A 20,591-nucleotide genomic window follows, 5' to 3' on the forward strand; every position below is an offset into this window, starting at 1 on the left:
CGGCACTGGTGGTGGAAAGCCGAACGGAAACGGGTACTGCTGCGCTTGCTTGTATTGTTTGCTCGTGAGATTCGCGGGGTCCACCTCATGTTCATTCTGGTTTTCTAATTGATATTGTTGTTCAGCATCCTCTTGTGGATGTTGAAATCTCGCGTTGTATTGTCGGTGACACTCCTGATTCTCTTTTGCGTCTCGGTGGCTTTTGTTTTTCTCCTGCGCATTTTTTTTTCTCCTTAAAATGATAACTGTCTCCTGGATATTGAGAAATGAGACAAATTAGAACGTGAAAAGTAATCAATATCTTGAAAAGAACTATCGATCGAGAACTACGCACTGCTATTATATCAATCTGGAAACAACAATTTTTTAAATATAAACGTTAAAATGAAAATAATAATCGAAGGCGGTAAAACGTGCAACTTTTACTAGTAGTCAAGTAGTCATTATAAGATCAATTAAGAGAGCATGTCTGAGAATACCAAAGTATGTGTGCAAGTGGATCTCTCCGATTTCGCTCAAAATTTGCAGGTAGGTTGCCTTTGGGGTGTGGATCGACTGTGCAAAGCCCTTGAAAAAGTTTCTGAAGGGAACCTTGAAATTTGCATACCCCTCAAAAATGGCCGAAATATCACATTATTTATGGGTCTAGAAACGAGTCACGCCACAGCGTATACGAACAAGCTATGAACAAAACTACATCAAGCCAACATTGCCTCACCTTAGAAGAGTTCCTGGAGCAGTACCGCTTAGCCACGCCAGCATCCCAGAAGACGAGGTCCATCACCCCCTGACGCCACAAATGATCGTCTTGAAAATAGCCAATTTACAAGCGCTGGCAAAACAGCCAGCTACGTCCTCAATTGGCCAGAACTATACACCGGCAGATAGTAGAACACCTCTTCTAGCGCTGAGGACATGTCTCCCATCTTCCTTTTGGGGTTTTATTGAAATAAACTTTTTTGAATTTTTCCACTCGACCATGCTGAAATACGGCCAAAGTCATACCTGCGCAGGAAAGCTCGCCCTGTCGCGACGTCTCCTCAGCAATTTCTACTACAACACTACTCCCAAGGCCGCAGAACAAAGTATAGTGTTGACTCTGACAAGGAAAAGCAGCGGTGATCACTTGTCACTCCAAACGACAAGCTTCTCCTTGCGCCACCAATAATTTTTTGTGCGACTGTTGATGCAAAAGTGACTGAAGGCCTGAGCGCAGTTTTTGAATTTTATCGCAAGATGCACGGTGAGATCGCGTGCTCTGTGACGTAGGATGACGCTTCCTGCATCACGATACGCGGCCAACGATCGTGAAAGTGCCTGGAACGCTACTCGGAACAGACCATGATGGCAGAGGTAAGATGAGCTTCATTTCCTGCTTGAACTGCTGAGTACCCCAACAAACTGTCCTAGGAGTGTTGCAATGGCAGCAAGCCGTTGAAATATGCCCCGTACAGCATGGAGAGTTATTCGTCTTTCACACTTACCTCCTGCAATCCCGAACATAGTCCAACAGTAAAAGTCCCTTGTTTTCATGTCGATGCTCGACAAAAGCGGCTAGCTCGGTCCCTGTGTTGACTGGCACGCGAGTAGCACTGACTGCACGCACTTGTCGCGTGAACTGCATGAGAGATTTATTACGTCATAAAGAATGTGATTTCATCATCATTTCACTGATCTTCGACCTACATGGTCAGGGAAAGTCCCGGTTCGTAGGCCTACAACACTCCCAGCGTGTTCTTGAGCGCAGTAACAACACAAGTGGGATGACTTCCAGACCAACGGGCGTTCAAGGCGAGTAACAAGCGCACTTGACGAAGGTGACTCTGAAATCTCGTGAGCCGTGGGCCACGCGACTTGGCATTCTTGCGTCACAAGGCACGTGATTTCACCGTGCATCTTGCAATAAAATTCAAAAACTGCGCTCAGGCCTTCAGTCACTTTTGCATCAACAGTCGCACAAAAAATTATTGGTGGCGCAAGGAGAAGCTTGTCGTTTGGAGTGACAAGTGATCACCGCTGCTTTTCCTTGTCAGAGTCAAAACTACACTTTGTTCTGCGGCCTTGGGAGTAGTGTTGGAGTAGAAATTGCTGAGGAGACGTCGCGACGGGGCGAGCTTTCCTGCGCAGGTATGACTTTGGCCGTATTTCAGCATGGTCGAGTGGAAAAATTCAAAAATGTTTATTTCAAGATAACCCCAAAAGGAAGATGGGGGACATGTCCTCAGCGCTAGAAGAGGTGTTCTACTATCTGCCGGTGTATAGTTCTGGCCAATTGAGGACGTAGCTGGCTGTTTTGCCAGCGCTTGTAAATTGGCTATTTTCAAGACGATCATTTGTGGCGTCAGGGGGTGATGGACCTCGTCTTCTGGGATGCTGGCGTGGCTAAGCGGTACTGCTCCAGGAACTCTTCTAAGGTGAGGCAATGTTGGCTTGATGTAGTTTTGTTCATAGCTTGTTCGTATACGCTGTGGCGTGACTCGTTTCTAGACCCATAAATAATGTGATATTTCGGCCATTTTTGAGGGGTATGCAAATTTCAAGGTTCCCTTCAGAAACTTTTTCAAGGGCTTTGCACAGTCGATCCACACCCCAAAGGCAACCTACCTGCAAATTTTGAGCGAAATCGGAGAGATCCACTTGCACACATACTTTGGTATTCTCAGACATGCTCTCTTAATGTGTTCATCGACTACACTTTGGGTGCTGGCTTAAAAGGAAACAGTTTTGATAATTATTTTACAAGTGCAAATTCCCTCCCTGAATAGGCATGGGCGGGTAATGCTAGCATTATAGCTGGCATTATAGTCGCCGTTTTTTCCAGGTGGTATAATGCTGGCATTATAACACCATTTCGAATGCAAAATTGACATTACAAGCATAATTGGTGGTCGACAACGGTGTCATGCGGGAAGCTGGCTAGGTCCAGCTCCGAAAATTGTGCATCTGAACCCGTCCGGCTTCGTCCAGAGACTAGACGTTGCAAATCAACCTTCTCAGTGGATTGTTTCAGACAAAATTCTCACTGCTGTTTAAGATATTTTCTTCTGCCCTTTGGCTTTGATCCAAGACGGCCTTCTTAAATCGACTTTTCCAACTTTCAAACTGGCAGTATGAAGTACGGTGAGCATTATAAGTGGCATTATATCCTCATTATTATGAGCATTGCCTAAAGCATTATTGCAGCAAATAACTAGCATTACCCGCCCATGCCTATTCCTGAACGCAATAAGTTATTTGGATTATCAGGCAACTTTACACGTACCTCTCGGATGATGAAAATGACATCTTTTTCCGAACCTGCATCCTCGCTCGGTGTAGTAATATTTACAGATTAGAGTACTGCTGGATGGCTTCCGCTGGGCTTCCATGACTTCAGTGCAACAGTTCAGTCCGTGACCGGCAAGAAGAGCAGATGATGCTTAACGAACAACAAACACACTGTTAGCAAGGTCCCTTGCGACCTTTTATACCCGGCACGTTCAAAAAACTTCATCCAGATACATTGTATTTTACATGTGGTTCTTGTATTCGTTATCCCTAGAACACCCAACGGTGTCATTTGACACCGCGCGAGTCAAACTTTTGGAATTACCGAAATATGGCTAATCAAAATAAGCTCAAATCTTGTGACTATTCCTAATTATTCTTCCTCTTTCGTTTGCCATAAACCTTTGATTTGTAATTGATGAGGTACCATAATGGCGAGTACGTATACCTAGAACGGCCAACCAGTGTCATTTGACACCTGCACTATAAAAAGCCATTATTGCAGCTATATGGAAACAATATGAACACTTTTCGTAGGTGCCGGCCATATCGAGTTGCTCGTATGCCAACCAGACAAAAGAAAGGTGCATGGGCAGGAAAATCGCTGAATACAGGACGAAATATATGATCACCATACAACCGTCGGGCGAGAATCGCGAATTTGGGGCAGGTAACCATTAGTGCACAGATTAAACAAACACTCTTCAGCTAATGTCATTGATACTGCTCATTCCCTTTCATTTTCATGCAAATTGCCCCAGAGGAGCCATCATGGTCTGACGGCCAAGGAAATACTAGAACGGATGTAGCCTTTTACCATGCATGAATCTGATGACCTTGAAAGCGAAATTGCCCATTTTATCTTCATTTGATGGGTGTTCAAGTGTAGTGACCATTGGCAGTGGTGGATCTGTTCTGTCATATGAGGGCAAATCGTACGGTCACAACACCTGAGTACCACCTGTGGATTCAGAATGTGTTGAGGTTTACGAGCCTCCAGAGAGCGGACGAGGATTGCGGGATAGTCCAGACAAGGATTTGTCAGAAACAGTTGCAGGAGTGGTGGAGACCCCGAAATGGATAGTGTTGAGGAAGAGGAATCGCAACTCTGCAACATGGAGATGGTACACCGCATTATCGCAAGGATGGTGCTGTGTAGATAATCCTTTCTAACTACTTGACGAGCTAATAAGGCTCTTGACCCAAACCTCTTCCTCATCCGCTTCAGGCCAAACGGGTAGGCAGCCGCTGGGATGCCTCCTCTCTCTTTATTGGCCCCGGATGCTGCAGAAGGTGATTGCTAAGTCATAACTGATAACTTCATCATCAGTGCATTACTGGTCAAGAAACTGTTGGAGAATAAAGAGTTGCAGTATGAACCACTTTGGGAAATTGAAGTAAACTACCATCTAACTTCATTGCCAATAATCGCGGATTGCATTTTATTTTTCAAGATTACATTGTAGGATGCAAAGATGGTAGACATAGAAGGTAGAAGTAGCAAGAATTATCAATGGTCCGCCTAGTGTAGACCACCTTGAGCCATATGTTTTACATGGTGAGAGTAGGAAGCCCCACATCGTCCAATTCTAGTAAAAGACGAGATATGTCCTTGACCGTTTCGATGGAATGTGGTGGATCTACTCAACAAAGACTATTCCAGAAGATGTCCACTTGCAAGGCGGTTACATAAATGAATAGATGTGACAAGAATCAACGCCTTTACAATATCCCAGACCTTTGCTAGTTCATGCACATCCAGAAAACGCTCATTCCTGCACTAGTCAATAAGCTTGTAGATAGTTATGGCATCTGGTTGCTAAGTGCCAGCCAAGGAGAAGAGAAGGGTAAACCTCTTTGAAAGAGTCTAAAATGCAATCATTACTAGCCTAAACCATCTCTAGCAGCATATGTGCCAGCTTGGTGAAAAAATGATGCTCATAGTCAGTCCATGTTTGTATTTGTTACTGTGTGTCATTCATCGTGACGGTCGAGTAATCCGATTATGCCAAAGCACATATTCCCGAAAAACAGTTTCTCATGTGCCCAGTGACGTTGACACATTGCTTGTTATTGTAACTCTGTGATTATAAGAAATTCCTATGCATGTAATTGAAGTTTTGCCAGTAATTGAGTTCATCCTTCGCAATTGCCGTTACGCGTACATTGTATTTTAGTTGCGTATAGCCAACAATAGTGTCTGGGTGAATCCTAAATTGTTGTGTACATCATAAATGCCGATAGTGATAGCCAGCACTGAAAACAAAAACTATAATAACCTATATCATAGGTCTTAGACATGGAAATGTATGCAGGTGTCAAATGACACCGTTTGGCCGTTCTAGGAGTACTGAAAGTAGTGGCCGTCCTAGGGTTAAATACTCTGAATTCGTATCCTGCTCGCATGTGTACGTGTGGACTGCTCAAATAGAATGGCCTTCGAATACTTGAATTAATGTACACAGAACTCACCAAGCTACGGAAATACGAAAACGATTTTTTTATTCAACCAAGACTGAGAACAAAAAGTTTACGGACACTAAGTGTCGTTGAGATTAACGAAAACTAAATGTTTTAACCAACCAAGAGTGAGAAAAAAAATTGAAGTTTGCGGAGACTAGGTCCCGCAGGGTCCTTCACCCGGAAACACAATGTTTCGACTAAAACACGAAATGTAATGGCAGTGTTTGGCCGGACAATACTATGGTGATTCATCCAACAGCCTTTCACTACATATTTTCTTCAGATTTTCCGGCAAAGTATTACGCACCTCAGTATCAGGAGCATTCTCATATAGAGAATTGGTGGTCTTTCAACCTCGAAGCTACATTATCTTTTATCTATCTATCTATCTATCTATCTATTATCATTATCTATTTTTGGGCACTGGATCGCTCACCGCTGACGACCTTTTTACCATTGTACATGCAGCATAAATCACAAATCGTTAAAACGGAAGCGAACAGTTTACATCCTTCTAGCCAATGGTCCGTGCTGTGCACAATTGTGGGATTGATGTGGTTAAATTTAAACGCGGCAATCGACAATACATGAGATGCCCGCTTACAATTCACAAACCCGAACCACTCCGAGTTACCGAAAGTAGAGAAATACGAAAACTAATTTTATTTTGATTCAACCAAGACTGAGTACAAAATGAAAGTTTACAGGACACTCCGTGTCGTTGAGAATTACGAAAACTAAATTCTATCATCAGCCAAGACTGACCAAGACTGAGAACAAAATTAAGGTTTACGGACAATATGTACCGATGGGTCCTTAACCCTGAAACACAATGTTTCGACGAATACACGAATGAGGGTTGCACAACTTGGCTGAACAATACTATGGAGACACATCCATCGGCTCTTCATGGCTGAGCACGGACCAATTTGGTACTGGCGGTGGAAAGCCGAACGGAAACGGGTACTGTTGCGCAAGCGCGTACTGTTCCCGCGTGAGATTTTTGGGATCCACCATGTCTTCATCCCGGTTCTCTACCACTTCCACTTTTCGCTCAGCTTCCTGATGTCGATGTTGAACTCTTCTGTCTCTTCCATGATGCTGTCGAGAATTCCTCGTGGTAGGGCGGCGGCTTGTATGGTGCTGCGGCGCAATTTTGTAGCGTGGATGCACAGCTCGGGATTCCCTCTGCGTAAAAGTATCTCCTGGATATGAGACAATTTAGAACGTAAAAAGTAATCGAAGTTTTGAAATTAACAATTCCCAACAGTCGATCGAGAACTAGTGCTATAATATTTTATTAATGCAGAAAAACAAGCTTCATTATAATTAAATAATCGACGCGGAGACAACAATTTTATAATAGCTATAAAGAGAACAAATTCTGCTGTCATCGCCACACTACAACAAAGTCATGAAAGTTTACCAAAATCGATTTTCTTGTCACAATCATCAGTGGAAAGCCGTGATTGAAGAATAACCATGCCAAATCAATAATTAGTTCCTCACCCCTGTTGCACTTAGCTCTCACTTTACTTCTATTGTCTCACCTTCCCTCATTCTATTTTTAGCACTTTGTTTTGGTCTCCTAACACATTATTATGTATATAAATTATTGATTTGGCATGGTTATTCTTCAGTCACGGCTTTCCACTGATGATTGTAAACCTTCATGACTTTGTTGTAGTGTGGCGATGACAGCAGAATTTGTTCTCTTTATAACTATTATTCAATATATTATTCAATATAATTCGCTAAAATGAAATCGTAGTACAAGAGGTAACACATGCAGTTTAAATCATCAATCAGGTCGAATTGGTTCATTGCCTCCTCTTTGTCTGCTGGTTTGCGATCCTAACTCATTTTTTAATTGCTATTCGCTTCTGACCTCAGTTAGAAAGAAACCCTTGGGATCATCATTCAAATACAAATTCCCCCTGAATGAAATGAGTTACTTTGATTTTCCGACAAAGTTAAACGTACCTCTTGGATGGCGAAAGTGACATCTTTCTCCGAACTTGCATCCTCGCTCGGTGTTGAAATACTTACATAGTCGAGTACTGGATGGCTTCCGTTGGGCTTCCATCTTTAAACTTCAGTTAAACAATTCAGCCCGTGACCAGCAAAAAGAGCAGATGATGCTTAACGAACAACAAACACACTGTTATCAAGGTCCCATGCGACCTTTTATACCAGGCACGATCAACAAACATCATCCAGTTAAATCGTACTTTTCATGTCCGACTTGTATTAGTTTAATACGCGGAATGTGTATCCTGATCGCATAATGTGTGTTGCTCAAATACCATGGCCTTCGAAGAAATGTATCAATAATATATACATTTATACACACTTATGCTGCCAAGGGTATCTATCGTCTGTGATTAGTGTCGGAACTATGAGTAAAGTGTACGAAAAGTACATATCAGCAATCAAGACAAGCTGAATCGACATTTGTGTGTAATTTGTTTATGCAAACGAGAGAGCTTGGAAGCTCAGGGCCCTACGCTATGCTTTTTTTGCCTTGATGACCTAGACAAAAAAAGCATAGGGATGTTATAAATTCTTTACAAAAATCCTTTTTTTTTAAAGACATAACCTGGGATTCGAACCCGCACTATCGCGCGCCCTGCATGCATCCCCCGATACACTTCGCACACATACTAATCAGGGAGTCGTAAAATACCGGTATTTTACGACTCCCTGATACTAATTCTTCCAAATTGTTTCACATTGTGATCTGACGGCACAAAAGCATAGGATGTTATAAATTTTTCAATTCTCCTATTTTTTTTTCAGGCATATCCTGGGATTCGAACCCGCACTATCGCCCTACGTAGCTACGTGCATTGCCCCTTACACTTCGCATTCATACCCATTCTTCCAAGTTGTTTCACATTGTTATCTTGCATTTGAAAGCCCTATTTGAATTTGCATTGTGGCCAGCCGTCTTTGATGGCACGGTACGGTAGGGGATAGGTACGGGACAGGTACGATTTTTTTTTTTTTTGAATCGTCACAACTCTTTATTGCACGCAGAAAAATAATAAGGCACCCATTTTGATAGTCCAGGGGATGGCCCACGCCTGGTAAAAAGAATAAACAGAAAAAGAAAAAGAAAAAAAGAAAATAATAAGGCACCCATTTTGATAATCCAGGGTACCGGGATGGCCCACGCCTGGTAAAAAGAATAAAATAGAAAAGAATCATGACAAGTACATGACTAGACCTCTAGACAAAAATGTACATGTCTGACTTTAGTTCAACAGTCCTGCAAGGAAACACGTGCCTCGGCTACCACTACAGACGCGGGGTCCCTGGTGACACGGTGTGCGGATGATTTTTTTTTTTTTTTACTAAAAAACACAGCCCTACTAATAATCAGGGGAAGAGGACAACTGAAATGACGCTGGACAACAAGACAAAGGGGAGTAGGGGCGATGTGCCGATGTGGTTGGCGAGGCTCATCCGACCGGAGGTCTCGGAATCATAGCCTACGACCAGGCATCGTTAGGAATGCAGCTAGGGAGGGAGGGAGATCAAGTGAGAAAGAGAGAGAGAGAGAGAGAGAGAGAGAGAGAGAGAGAGAGAGAGAGAGAGAGAGAGAGAGAGAGAGAGAGAGAGAGAGAGAGAGAGAGAGAGAGAGAGAGAGAGAGAGAGAGAGAGAGAGAGAGAGAGAGAGAGAGAGAGAGAGAGAGAGAGAGAGAGAGAGAGAGAGAGAGGGAGGAGAGAGAGAGGGAGAGAGAGAGGGAGAGAGAGAGAGAGAGAGAGACAGAGGAGAGAGAGAGAGAGAGACAGAGAGAGAGAGAGAGAGAGAGAGAGAGAGAGAGGGGGGGGAGAGGGAGGGAGAGAGAGAGAGAGAGAGAGAGAGAGAGAGAGAGAGAGAGAGAGAGAAGAGAGAGAGAGAGAGAGAGAGAGAGAGAGAGGGGGGAGAGGGAGGGAGAGAGAGAGAGAGAGAGAGAGAGAGAGGGGGGGGGAGAGGGAGGGAGAGAGAGAGAGAGAGAGAGAGAGAGAGAGAGAGAGAGAGAGAGAGAGAGAGAGAGAGAGAGAGAGAGAGAGAGAGAGAGAGAGAGAGAGAGAGAGAGAGAGAGAGAGAGAGAGAGAGAGAGAGAGAGAGAGAGAGAGAGAGAGAGAGAGAGAGAGAGAGAGAGAGAGAGAGAGAGAGAGAGAGAGAGAGAGAGAGAGAGAGAGAGAGAGAGAGAGAGAGGAGAGAGAGAGAGAGAAATTAAATAAATAAAATAAAACAAGAAAGAGATGAGAAGAGAAATAAAACAAGAAAGAGATGAGAAGAGAAATAAAACAAGAAAGAGATGAGAAGAGAAATAAAACAAGAAAGATGAGAAGAGAAATAAAACAAGAAAGAGATGAGAAGAGAAATAAAATAAAACAAGAAAGAGATGAGAAGAGAAATAAATATAAAACAAGAAAGAGATGATGGACAAGGGTAGTTGCTCATTGACGGGTGCATAGCCTCACAGGGAGTCCGTAGCCCAAAGCCAATTCTTTTGACGCAAGTGGCGATGGACCTTCGTCTTGAAGGATTGGAGAGACTTCAACTGGGCATCGGATCCGGAAACATGTCTTGCGGAAGCCTGTTCCATTCATCCACTACACCATATGGGAACGAGCTCTGGAGAAAGTTGGGGGCCGTAGGGAGGAGCACTGCTTGTAGCTGATGCTGGTGGCGGACACGGAGCTGCGACCTTGTCCGCGGGACGAGGCTAGCTTCCTGGCGAGGCGGCACGAGCGCAGAGAGATCTGGATGGTCTTGAAGGCACATTAGCTTGTACATGTACGTGAGAGCGTACACTTGGCGGCGGGCAGCTAGGCTCTGCAGCAAGGCGTCAGGACCAATGATAGCAAGGGCCTTCCGCTGTACTCGGTCGAGACTTTGCAGGTGAGAGTTGGCTGCGCCCATCCATGTCAATGGTGCGTATTCGAGTACAGGGCGTACGAAGCCTCTGTACGTTGTCAAGCCAAGTGTCAAGCGTCCTTCACGACCAAGGAAACTTGATGCTCGACGCAGAAATCCTAGTCGGGCTACGGCACGAAGAGAAACATTGCGGAGGTGGCGTCTGAAGGTGAGTTTGCTGTCGAAGGTCACTCCCAGAAGCTTCAGCTCGTCCCCACAGGGAATATCATGGGCTCCGAACGTTAGGTCTGGGAGTGGCCAGGGGTTGCGGTGGTGGCCAATATGCAGCAGCTGCGACTTTGTCGGCTCAAAGCGAATTCGCCATTGTTCTCCCCAGCTACTCAATCGATCCAGGCTAGATTGCATGTCTGCAATACTGATCTTGCCCCACGAAGGCACATCACGCTAGCTCGGACTAATGCAAAGCTTAGCTTGCAGCGAAGCCATGCCATCGTCACGGAGTACGGCTCCTTCAGCTTGTCAGATAGCATGCTGGCAAGACGCTTGAACAGGGCCGATGCACACTTGCTAGTGCCACCAGTGGCTGACAGCACTACTGGCACGAACGTGGCGCGGTCAACCTCAAGCAGACGCTGCTCATATCTCCGGCGTTTCTCCTTTTCATGACGTGCATACACTGAGGAAACTGAGGCAGCGCGATTTGAGGCAGCGTAGGGGTTGAAAACCCTTATATCAAGAAAGGTGCGCTCAAATCGGCCACCCCAGATTCCGTTGGCGGCAACATCAAGACGAGCCTGATCAGCGGTCGTTGTGGACAGAAGCCGGAATTTCTCTCCGGTGACTGGCTGCAGCATCGGTTCTGTGCACACACCATGCGTGACCTGACGCAGAACATCAGCCGTGAGGTCTCGAATTTCATTGTGTCGAATACTGGGGAATCCCCCAGTACTGCAGGACAAAGCATGGGTGACGTCAAAGTTACCGTGGCCACAGACGCATCCTGATGGCAGGCGTGCTGGTGTCCACCCGTACCGGAGACAGAGGGCATCGCGAAACTCCGCCTTGGACAAACGAAATCCATGGATGGCTAGAGGGCGGCAAGTCAGCCAGCTGGAGGCCCCCTTCTCCGAAGCTAGGGTCAATTGCAGCTCAAGCTCTGCTCCAGCACCATCCTTGAAAGACTTCACGGCTGCCAGGAGGTTGGTTCGCAAAGTCGTACGTACCTCTGCCTTCCGGACAGGTACGATCGAGGGTAATACGACACCGTCTCCCGTACCGTACCATCAAACACAGCTGGCCACATACAGCTGCCCGCAATATTCAAATAGGGCTTTCAAACGCAAGTTCATACATGTCACGTGCCTGTTGGCAGGCCGTTGCTAGCATTTGGCCAATCAGAGCAGCACCGTACCAGGGCACTATCAGACGATAATGCCCGGGTACGGCGTACCCATGCCCATTAGGAATGACCCCAGGCGTACTACGTACGCTCACTTCTTGCCTTTATTAGGTCAAGGGTTTCCTTTTCTCTTGTTCGTGCCTCCAATGCCAGCCTCCGTGGTCACCGCAGGCCACGGTCTCAGGATGCCCGCCAGAGAGTCATTGACTCTGATGCTTCTGTGGTCCTTGCTGCTGCAGAGTGCTTTCGGTAACTATCCGTGGTGTGTTTGGCTACTGTTCTGCTTCAGTACCCCCCCCCCCCCCTTTTTCATGATTTTGCATGTTATCGTTTTCTCGGATTCCGGTTTTCCACTCTGTTATGTTCGAATCCATAGTCTGTTTAGTCTGTACACGATTTGTACGCTACTTCTCATTGTTTTTTTTTTGGTTTTTTTTGTTTTTGTTTTTTTTACCAGGCGTGGGCCATCCCCTGATCATACATGTAGGTGCCAAAAGCTGACCATGAAAAAAAAAAAAAAAACTACGTATGCTGGTGCACTGCCAAATATGCACCAAGCCATGCCTTTTGGGCAGTGACCTGCAACATAATTGGCAGCACTCCAGCGCACATAGAACACGTGGGACCATTCCTAAGGACACCACATGCACTCGCACACACCACACAAAACGAAACTACTTACGTGCACCGTCCAAAACAATTATATTTTACGAGGAATGTTGACATAGGAGAAGTAATTTATAACAACGTGACAATAACACACAGCATGTCACTACATGCATTACATGCATTACTAAATTCAAGTCAATTGAGACGAACAAGTCGACAGGTTGTTTGGTTTGAGAGACGGGTGACTCTTCTCTCCATCTCCTGCTTCTTGCTGGGGATGATATTGGTCTAAACGTTCAACGGACAGAGTCGGTAACGGACAGAGTCGGTAACGGACAGAGTCGGTAACGGACAGAGTCGGTAACGGACAGAGTCGGTAACGGACAATGAGTGGGAATAGAGGTTTCAAAGGCCTGAATAAATTCAACTTGGCCTGCTTCAATGTGCGTGGACTAAGTTCTCGGAGTAAACAACACCAAATTATCGAGGACGCGAAAAACTACAAGCTGGACGTTTGCTGCTTGCAGGAGACGAAAGCGCCGGAGGGGGTCGACTATTGTCAGGACGGCTACCGCTTGCTGCTGCTTCCTTCAACGAGCCGTCACTACGGGCTCGGTTTCGTTGTGTCACGGCGTCTGTCGGACAAATTTGTTCGTCACTGGGTGGTTTCCGACCGAGTCGCAGTAGCGCAATTCAAAGTAGCTAAAAGCGTCATTTCCGTAGTGAACGTCTACGCGCCGACGTCGGGACTTGTTGCGACGTCGCATGACTATTTGGAGGAGTTTTACGACAGTCTTGAGAGGGCGCTCACAGATATTGAATCGTCATCCAGTCTACTGTTTGTAGCTGGGGATTTTAACGCTAAACTGGGCAGACCTAGTACAGCATTCGGCTGCATTGGCCAGCATGGACGCGGACGACGAAACTACACTGGTCTTGCTTTGGCAGAATTCTGTGGGTCCCATCAACTATTTGCTGCCAACACAGCTTTTCAGCACAGAGCATGTCATACCACAACATGGTCAATGACTCGGAGATTAGCATCAGGAATCACGGTCAAGGTGTATAATCAAATCGATTTCGTACTGTGCCAAAATTCCCAGAAGAGCCTTCTTCTGAATGCACGGTCATATGCTGGAACGTCTACCTGTAGCGATCACCGCTTGGTGATTGCAACCTTTGACCTACCAAAATTCTACGTCCTAACGTCACCGAGAAAGCATACCCCGCAAGACAGTCGGAAGAAAATGGATGTGCAGCAGTTGACAGCCAGCGCAGAGAGAAGACAGCGCTATCGGGACCAAGTTGAAAAGCATGTTACAACACTACCTCCCCTGGAGAAGGATGTAGTGGAATGATGGCAAAGCCCCTGTGACCCAACCCAAGCGGCCACACAACCAAGACGTTTTATTTAGCTTACATTTGTCTACAAGGAAAAAAGAGAACTGAAAAAAAAGCCATGATCTCGGAACTACTCGTAGTAGTAGTAGTACTGCTTGACCTAAACCGGAACTAAATCGTACCCGCACGGTACGCAGCGCAGACTGCACGTACAGCAGAACATAACCATGATAACGCGACGCAGCTTGGAAAGCCAGCTAGCTAGCTATGTATGAAACAACGGACCGCAAGCATGACAGCGGGAAATGCAAAGGGCCAGTCGGCAACAGTACACAATGACGATTTATGCTATTGGGTATCATTCATGGCTAGACCTAACACTGTATGCACGTGACATGTCGCCAAGTTATTGTTCTAACCAGAGGAGTAATTGTCACCTTCAGCAGCATGGATCTAAGAGTAAGACTAAGACTGTATTCATCATCACACCTCCACCAGGTGACAAGTCTCTTTACGAGCAAAGACCGGAATACACTCGAAACGCTGTGAAAGGAAAAACCTATAGCATTTAGGAACACAACCTAGAATAATAGAACCACAGAACAAATGAACTACTGCACACCATCAGCTCCACACTCACGGAGCATACCTCCTTGGGGCTCTCAATGTATCTCGATTCCGGAGGCTTCGTCCAACTGGCTGATCATCTTCAGCAATCGGCAGGTCAAAGGCAATGGGCAGTTCGCCATTGCTGCTAGAACTGGCCTCCACCTGGTCGACTTCCGTTGACTCTGACTCAGCCTCGCCTGGATCCATCTTCAACAGATCAACATTCACGATCTTCGTGCCACCGCGACCGTGCGCAACGACGACCGTTGAGGATGCCACCACTGCCTCGACCACCCAACCACGCTCGTAGGGAGGCTGGCGCTTCTGCCGTCGGTCCTGGCGTCGCAACAGTACTGGATCTCCGGGCTGATAGGGACAAGCGACACGAGATCTCGATTCATCGATGGAGTCAGCTTGCGATAACTGGCCGTCTAAATAATCCCACACCCGGGCCGTCTGCATCTTCAGCTTGTCCACCCAAGCGCTCTCAGATAGCTCGCTGCCGGACCTCTCCACCACCAGGCGCTTCGGCTTCCAGCCATACATCGCCTCGGCCGGGCTGATTCGAGTGACACTATGCGGGCGTACACGGTACTTGAATAGCAGCAGATCAAGAGCCGCTTTCCAATCATCCTCTTCCTCCAACACCTTCCGAATCAAAGTGAGGAGCGTACGATTGAACCTCTCTACCGTGCCTTGACTCTGCGGGTGACGAACTGCACCATGCTGCACTCGAACTCCAAACGCCGCAAACAAAGCCGACATGATAGCGTTGACAAACTCGGTGCCGTTGTCGCAGCGCACAATCTCTGGTGGGCCCCACCGGGCACAGATGGACAGAAAGGCATCAGCAACACTTCGTGCATCGTGCCGGGGCAACGGAACGACTTCAGTCCATTTGGTAAATGCGTCCACACACACCAGGACGCAGTGGAACCTGCCATCACGACTGCCGCCGAGCTCCATGGTGTCGATGAACACGGTGTTCCACGGACCAGATGGCATGGCAGACCTCGTAGCTGGAACACTCTCGCCACGCTGCGGACTGGCAACAGCACAGGCCTGACACTTGCCAACAAAGTCCTGGCACTTTGCTGCCATTGAGGGAAAGAAGCACCGGCATTGCAGAAACCGCCAGGTTCCCTCCCAACCGGCGTGTCCAGTCTGAAGATGGGCTGCGCGCAACACTCTCTCCTCCAGAGACTCTGGGACTACTGGAACGACTTCTTCTTCACCAGTCGGCACCTTGAAGCTCCTCATCAGGACACCGTCGACAACACAGAGTTGATTCTGGATCTTCTTGTAGCCAGCAGCGACAACTTCCTGTTCAGCTGTCTTCGCTGCAATCACCGCTGTGATGGCCGCATCACTTTCCTGTTCGCTGGCTATCTCTTGGAGCGACACAGGGCCAAGAGCAGATGGATCGATGCAGGCACCAGACACGCCGACGTCAAACTCGCCGACGCCTGACTGACCTTTCCAGTACTGGACGAGCTTCTCAGGAACTCTAGTCAGCTCGTCTGCCTTGTTGCTGGCAGATGGAACCCACTCCAGATCAACGCTGAGGTCAGCCGCTTTGATCAAGTCATCGATGATTTGGAGTCGCCGGTGAACCACCACCTTGTTCAGCCCACTGACTTTGATTCGCTTCAAGTGGCCGAAAAGCGAGCTCAGCCAGCCATGAACGGTCTTGGAGTCGGTCAAGACCTTCACCTTGCGCACATTCCACTCAACCGCCAAACTCAGGCCCTTGATGACCGCCTCGAGCTCTGATAGGTTGATGTGGCGAGTGTCGTTCTTCAGTCTCAGCCAGCATTGGTCCTCTACCACTCGGCCGTCGACTTCCAGGGCCACGCCATAGGCGATACTCGAGGCATCACACCAGATCTTCCAGGAGTGTTCCTCGCCGCTTGGAACGCTCCAAGCACCATGAACTGGGTCTTCCTTCAGCACCCGAGCCATGACGTCACGACACAACACCTGCAACTCTTCTGGAACCGGCTCATCCCATGCATCAGTCAGACAGGCCAAACGACGGAGCCAGCTTGACATCGGCCGCAGCCAGCGACACACAGGATAATGCGCCGTCAGGGCGCCACACCAGCGAAAGATGCTACGCTTCGTCAGCACAGCAGGAATATCAATGGATGTCGGGTCACGACGATCCCATCGCAGCTGGTCTCCCTCAGCATCAATCTTCAGGCCAAGCACGCACGCCTCCTCAAGCTTCACAGGCGGCTTCGTTGGTAGACCATACCGTTGCAGAGAGGCAGCCAGCTCCTTGGTCTGATGGCGTGGTGTCAGGATGTCATCCACATAGTTGTCAGTTGCCGGAAAGTCCTTCGTAACCCACCGGACAATAGCATCCATGACTTTTGGTGCGATTGAAAGGCCGAACCCCATGCGCTGCATGACAAACTTCTGACCTTTCCAAGCCACCACCTGAAACCGCTGCAAGGCAGGCTGTACACGCACGTTCAGGAAGGCCTTCCGAATATCCAGGATATCCATAGCATCGCCGCACTGGCGCCATTTCCGAAGCTTCTCTTCACATGCTGGTGCATCCAGGCCCGGATGAGACACAATGAGACTGTTCAGCGCGCGATAATCCAGACAGGGGCGGACCGGAGTGGACACTTTGTGCTCTTGACACACTGCCAGCAGAGGCAAAACACCGCCAATCTCGCCGTGCGAGCCTTCGTCATAAGGAACTAGCCATCCTTGATCAATCCAGTTTTGGACCTCGGTGACGAACTTCACCTCCTGATCATCCGATAATCCTTGGCGGGAATACTCGCCGATGCCTGTACCGATAGGTGAACTTGGAGCAGCTCCGTCGCACCATTTCCAAGTGACTTCCCAGAAGCCTTTCTCGGGGTCGAACATCACTTCACAGTCACTCATCTCCAACGTGACCTTGTCTCCATCCTGTCGGACCTGAACGTGGCGTGGCAAGTGCTCTTCATTGCTGATCTTACTCTCGACTGCAGCCACGACTGGCCTCGTTCCGAACACAGCACCAGTTAGCTGGCCGTCACTCTCTGAATACTCCAGAGCAACACCACCGGCCGATGAGATCACGTCAAGACCAATCAGCATGTCAGAGCGAACCACGTCCAGAGAATCAACTACCAGAAACTTGGCCTTGATTTTCGGCAGGTACACATTGTTGTCATCACGGGAGACAGTCAGCTCCACAGTGCCAGTGATATCGAGTGAGTTGCCGTTAATAGCCGTGATCATGTCCTCACCCGACGGCTTGCAGACAGGCACAGACAGTGTACGCACCGCAGCAGAAGACACTAGGGAGCGACTCGAGCAAGAGTCAATGGCTGCCTTCAGCCTGGTCCGCTCTCCATTGACCGACACGAAGACTTTCGGCAGGCCACCACGACGCCTGGCAACGAGGGCAAGACATGCATCATCTTCGCACTCTGCAGCAGCGACATCTGGTGATACTGCAAATGCATTGGCACCTGCACCAGGATTCCTGCCACTCACTTGTCCTTCGGATTTGGCCTCAGGACAGTGCCTCTTGATGTGACCAAATCGCTTACATCTGAAACACTGCACCTTCTTCTTCTTGGGGCAGTCCCTCCTCAGGTGGCCAGTTTCTCCGCACAGGTAGCATACTCTGCTGTCTCCTGGCTCAGGTCCTACGGCAGACGCGCTGACACCAGGCTCATCCGCCACTGCAAGGAGAGCACGTGCTTGCTTCGTCAGCTGTGTCATCGTGGGATCCCCACTAGCCGCCGCACTGAGGCGCAGCTGATTTGCAAATCGACGAGGCAGACCTGACAAGAACTGCTCGACGAGCACCGGGTCTTTTCCATCTGCTGCTTCCTTGTGGCCACTACGCGTCAACAAAAGGCGCAAGTCAGATGCATAAACATCAACAGTTTCATCTTCCCGCTTCCGACGTCGCACAAACTGGGAGTACGCCTCCCTCGACGAGCAGGCGAACGACTCCTCAAGCCGTGCCTTCACCTTATCCTCGTCCTCCTGATCCGCAGTAGCCATTTGTCTCCACACCGTAAAGGCATCGCCAGATAGATACAGAGGCACATGCGCCATTCGCTCCTTGCCTGTGCTCCATTTCTGAATTTTTCCCACGACCTGGAACTTCTGCCAGAACTCTTCCAAGTCCTCCTGGCCACTAAATGCGCGCAACGCGCCTTCTGCTTTCGCCATCCTTAGTTCCTCCCCGCAGTCCCGGGTTTCGGCACCAGAAACTGTAGTGGAATGATGGCAAAGCCCCTGTGACCCAACCCAAGCGGCCACACAACCAAGACGTTTTATTTAGCTTACATTTGTCTACAAGGAAAAAAGAGAACTGAAAAAAAAGCCATGATCTCGGAACTACTCGTAGTAGTAGTAGTACTGCTTGACCTAAACCGGAACTAAATCGTACCCGCACGGTACGCAGCGCAGACTGCACGTACAGCAGAACATAACCATGATAACGCGACGCAGCTTGGAAAGCCAGCTAGCTAGCTATGTATGAAACAACGGACCGCAAGCATGACAGCGGGAAATGCAAAGGGCCAGTCGGCAACAGTACACAATGACGATTTATGCTATTGGGTATCATTCATGGCTAGACCTAACACTGTATGCACGTGACATGTCGCCAAGTTATTGTTCTAACCAGAGGAGTAATTGTCACCTTCAGCAGCATGGATCTAAGAGTAAGACTAAGACTGTATTCATCATCAAGGAACACCTTGATGAAGGCTGGACTTCAGTTGCAGGAATGATGCATGCCTCGGGATTGGCAGCTGCGGGAGAACTGAAGCTGACACGGCGTTATAGACACGGTTGGGATACGGTGATGGAAGAACTCTCGGAAAAGATGAAAAATCTGCGACTCCGCACGATGAACGCTCAGGACACCCACCAGAAGAAACTCCGTGAGGAGAGAAACCAAGTCTCGCACCAACTGCGACGTAGAGCCAAGGAATGTGCATCTGCAGACCTAGACAGAAAAGTATCAGAGATCGAACAGCTGAAGGATGATGCCCGAATGTTCAGAGCTGTACAACAGCTACACAAGAACAGAACCAAGCAGGCCGTTGTGGCTGACCAAGATGGCCGGCTAATAGTCCAACCTGAGGAAATGGCTGAAAAGATAGCAGAGCACTTCCACGCTGCTCTCTCAAATAGCGACCAAGAGAGACTGAGCATGGCTGACTATAACATGGGCGAAATGGAAAAGCCAATCGCGACGATCGAAGTGAGGAGAGCAGCAGCACGGCTAAAGAACAACAAGTCACCTGGGCCAGACAAACTCCCAGCAGAACTATTCAAATATGCGCCTGACAGCCTTTTCACATATCTTGCCGAACTGTACACCATGTGCGTTGAGACAGGACAACACCTGACACTTGGCAGTGGCGAGTTAATCCCGCTGCAGAAGCCAGGAAAACCAAGAGGCCCGGGAAGTAGTCTGAGACCCATTGTTCTGCTCAATGCCCTGCGCAAGGTACTTTCTTTAGTGGTTCTAGCACGAATAACCCCCCGAGTTCAAGCTTATGTATCGCAAATGCAGAGTGGGTTCAGACCGAATAGAAGCACTACAGATGTAGTATGGGCTCATCGATGGATCGCTGCACGCTGCCAGCACCTGCAGTCCAGTATAAGTATTCTGGGTATCGATATGTCTCGCGCCTTTGACACTATTAGTCGCCGGAAACTCGTCAATGTGTTGCGGTCATTCCTGGAGCCAGATGAGGTGCGCCTGGTCCAGCTCCTGGTTTCAGATACAACACTATCAGCACGCATCAAAAATACCCAAAGCCGACCATTTGCAACAACATCTGGCACCCCACAAGGTGACTCGCTGTCACCCGTGTTATTCATCATCTACCTCGAGACTGCACTGCGCCATGTTTTCTCCTGTATTCCACCTCGACCTAATCTAGACATCACCCTCAACCTGCCGCCGTCCCTAGGTTATGCCGATGATGTGGACTTCGTCAGCACCAGTTCTGAGTACCTGGACTCGATCCTTCCTATTGTTGGCGACTGCCT

At 48.1% G+C, this 20,591-nt stretch overlaps 2 protein-coding genes across 2 annotated transcripts; one reads left to right on the forward strand and one right to left on the reverse strand.

Moving 5' to 3' along the window:
* The first annotated feature begins 12,997 nt into the window (after positions 1 to 12,997).
* LOC135820281 (craniofacial development protein 2-like) lies at positions 12,998 to 13,969 on the forward strand. Its single transcript, XM_065333597.1, has one exon. The coding sequence runs from the start codon at positions 12,998 to 13,000 to the stop codon at positions 13,967 to 13,969; it is 972 nt and encodes a 323-aa protein (XP_065189669.1).
* A 619-nt stretch (positions 13,970 to 14,588) lies between these two features.
* On the reverse strand, positions 14,589 to 18,752 carry LOC135820282 (uncharacterized). Its single transcript, XM_065333599.1, has one exon. The coding sequence runs from the start codon at positions 18,750 to 18,752 to the stop codon at positions 14,589 to 14,591; it is 4,164 nt and encodes a 1,387-aa protein (XP_065189671.1).
* Positions 18,753 to 20,591: the final 1,839 nt, after the last annotated feature.

This window comes from Sycon ciliatum, chromosome 6 (genome assembly GCF_964019385.1).
Source record: "Sycon ciliatum chromosome 6, ocSycCili1.1, whole genome shotgun sequence".
NCBI classification, from domain to species: Eukaryota; Metazoa; Porifera; class Calcarea; order Leucosolenida; family Sycettidae; genus Sycon; species Sycon ciliatum.

What these genes read in the sequence shown, in the direction of transcription:
- LOC135820281 (XM_065333597.1), top strand. Translation starts at nt 12,998, where the DNA reads ATGAGTGGGAATAGAGGTTTCAAAGGCCTGAATAAATTCAACTTGGCC.
- LOC135820282 (XM_065333599.1), bottom strand. Translation starts at nt 18,752, where the DNA reads ATGGCGAAAGCAGAAGGCGCGTTGCGCGCATTTAGTGGCCAGGAGGAC.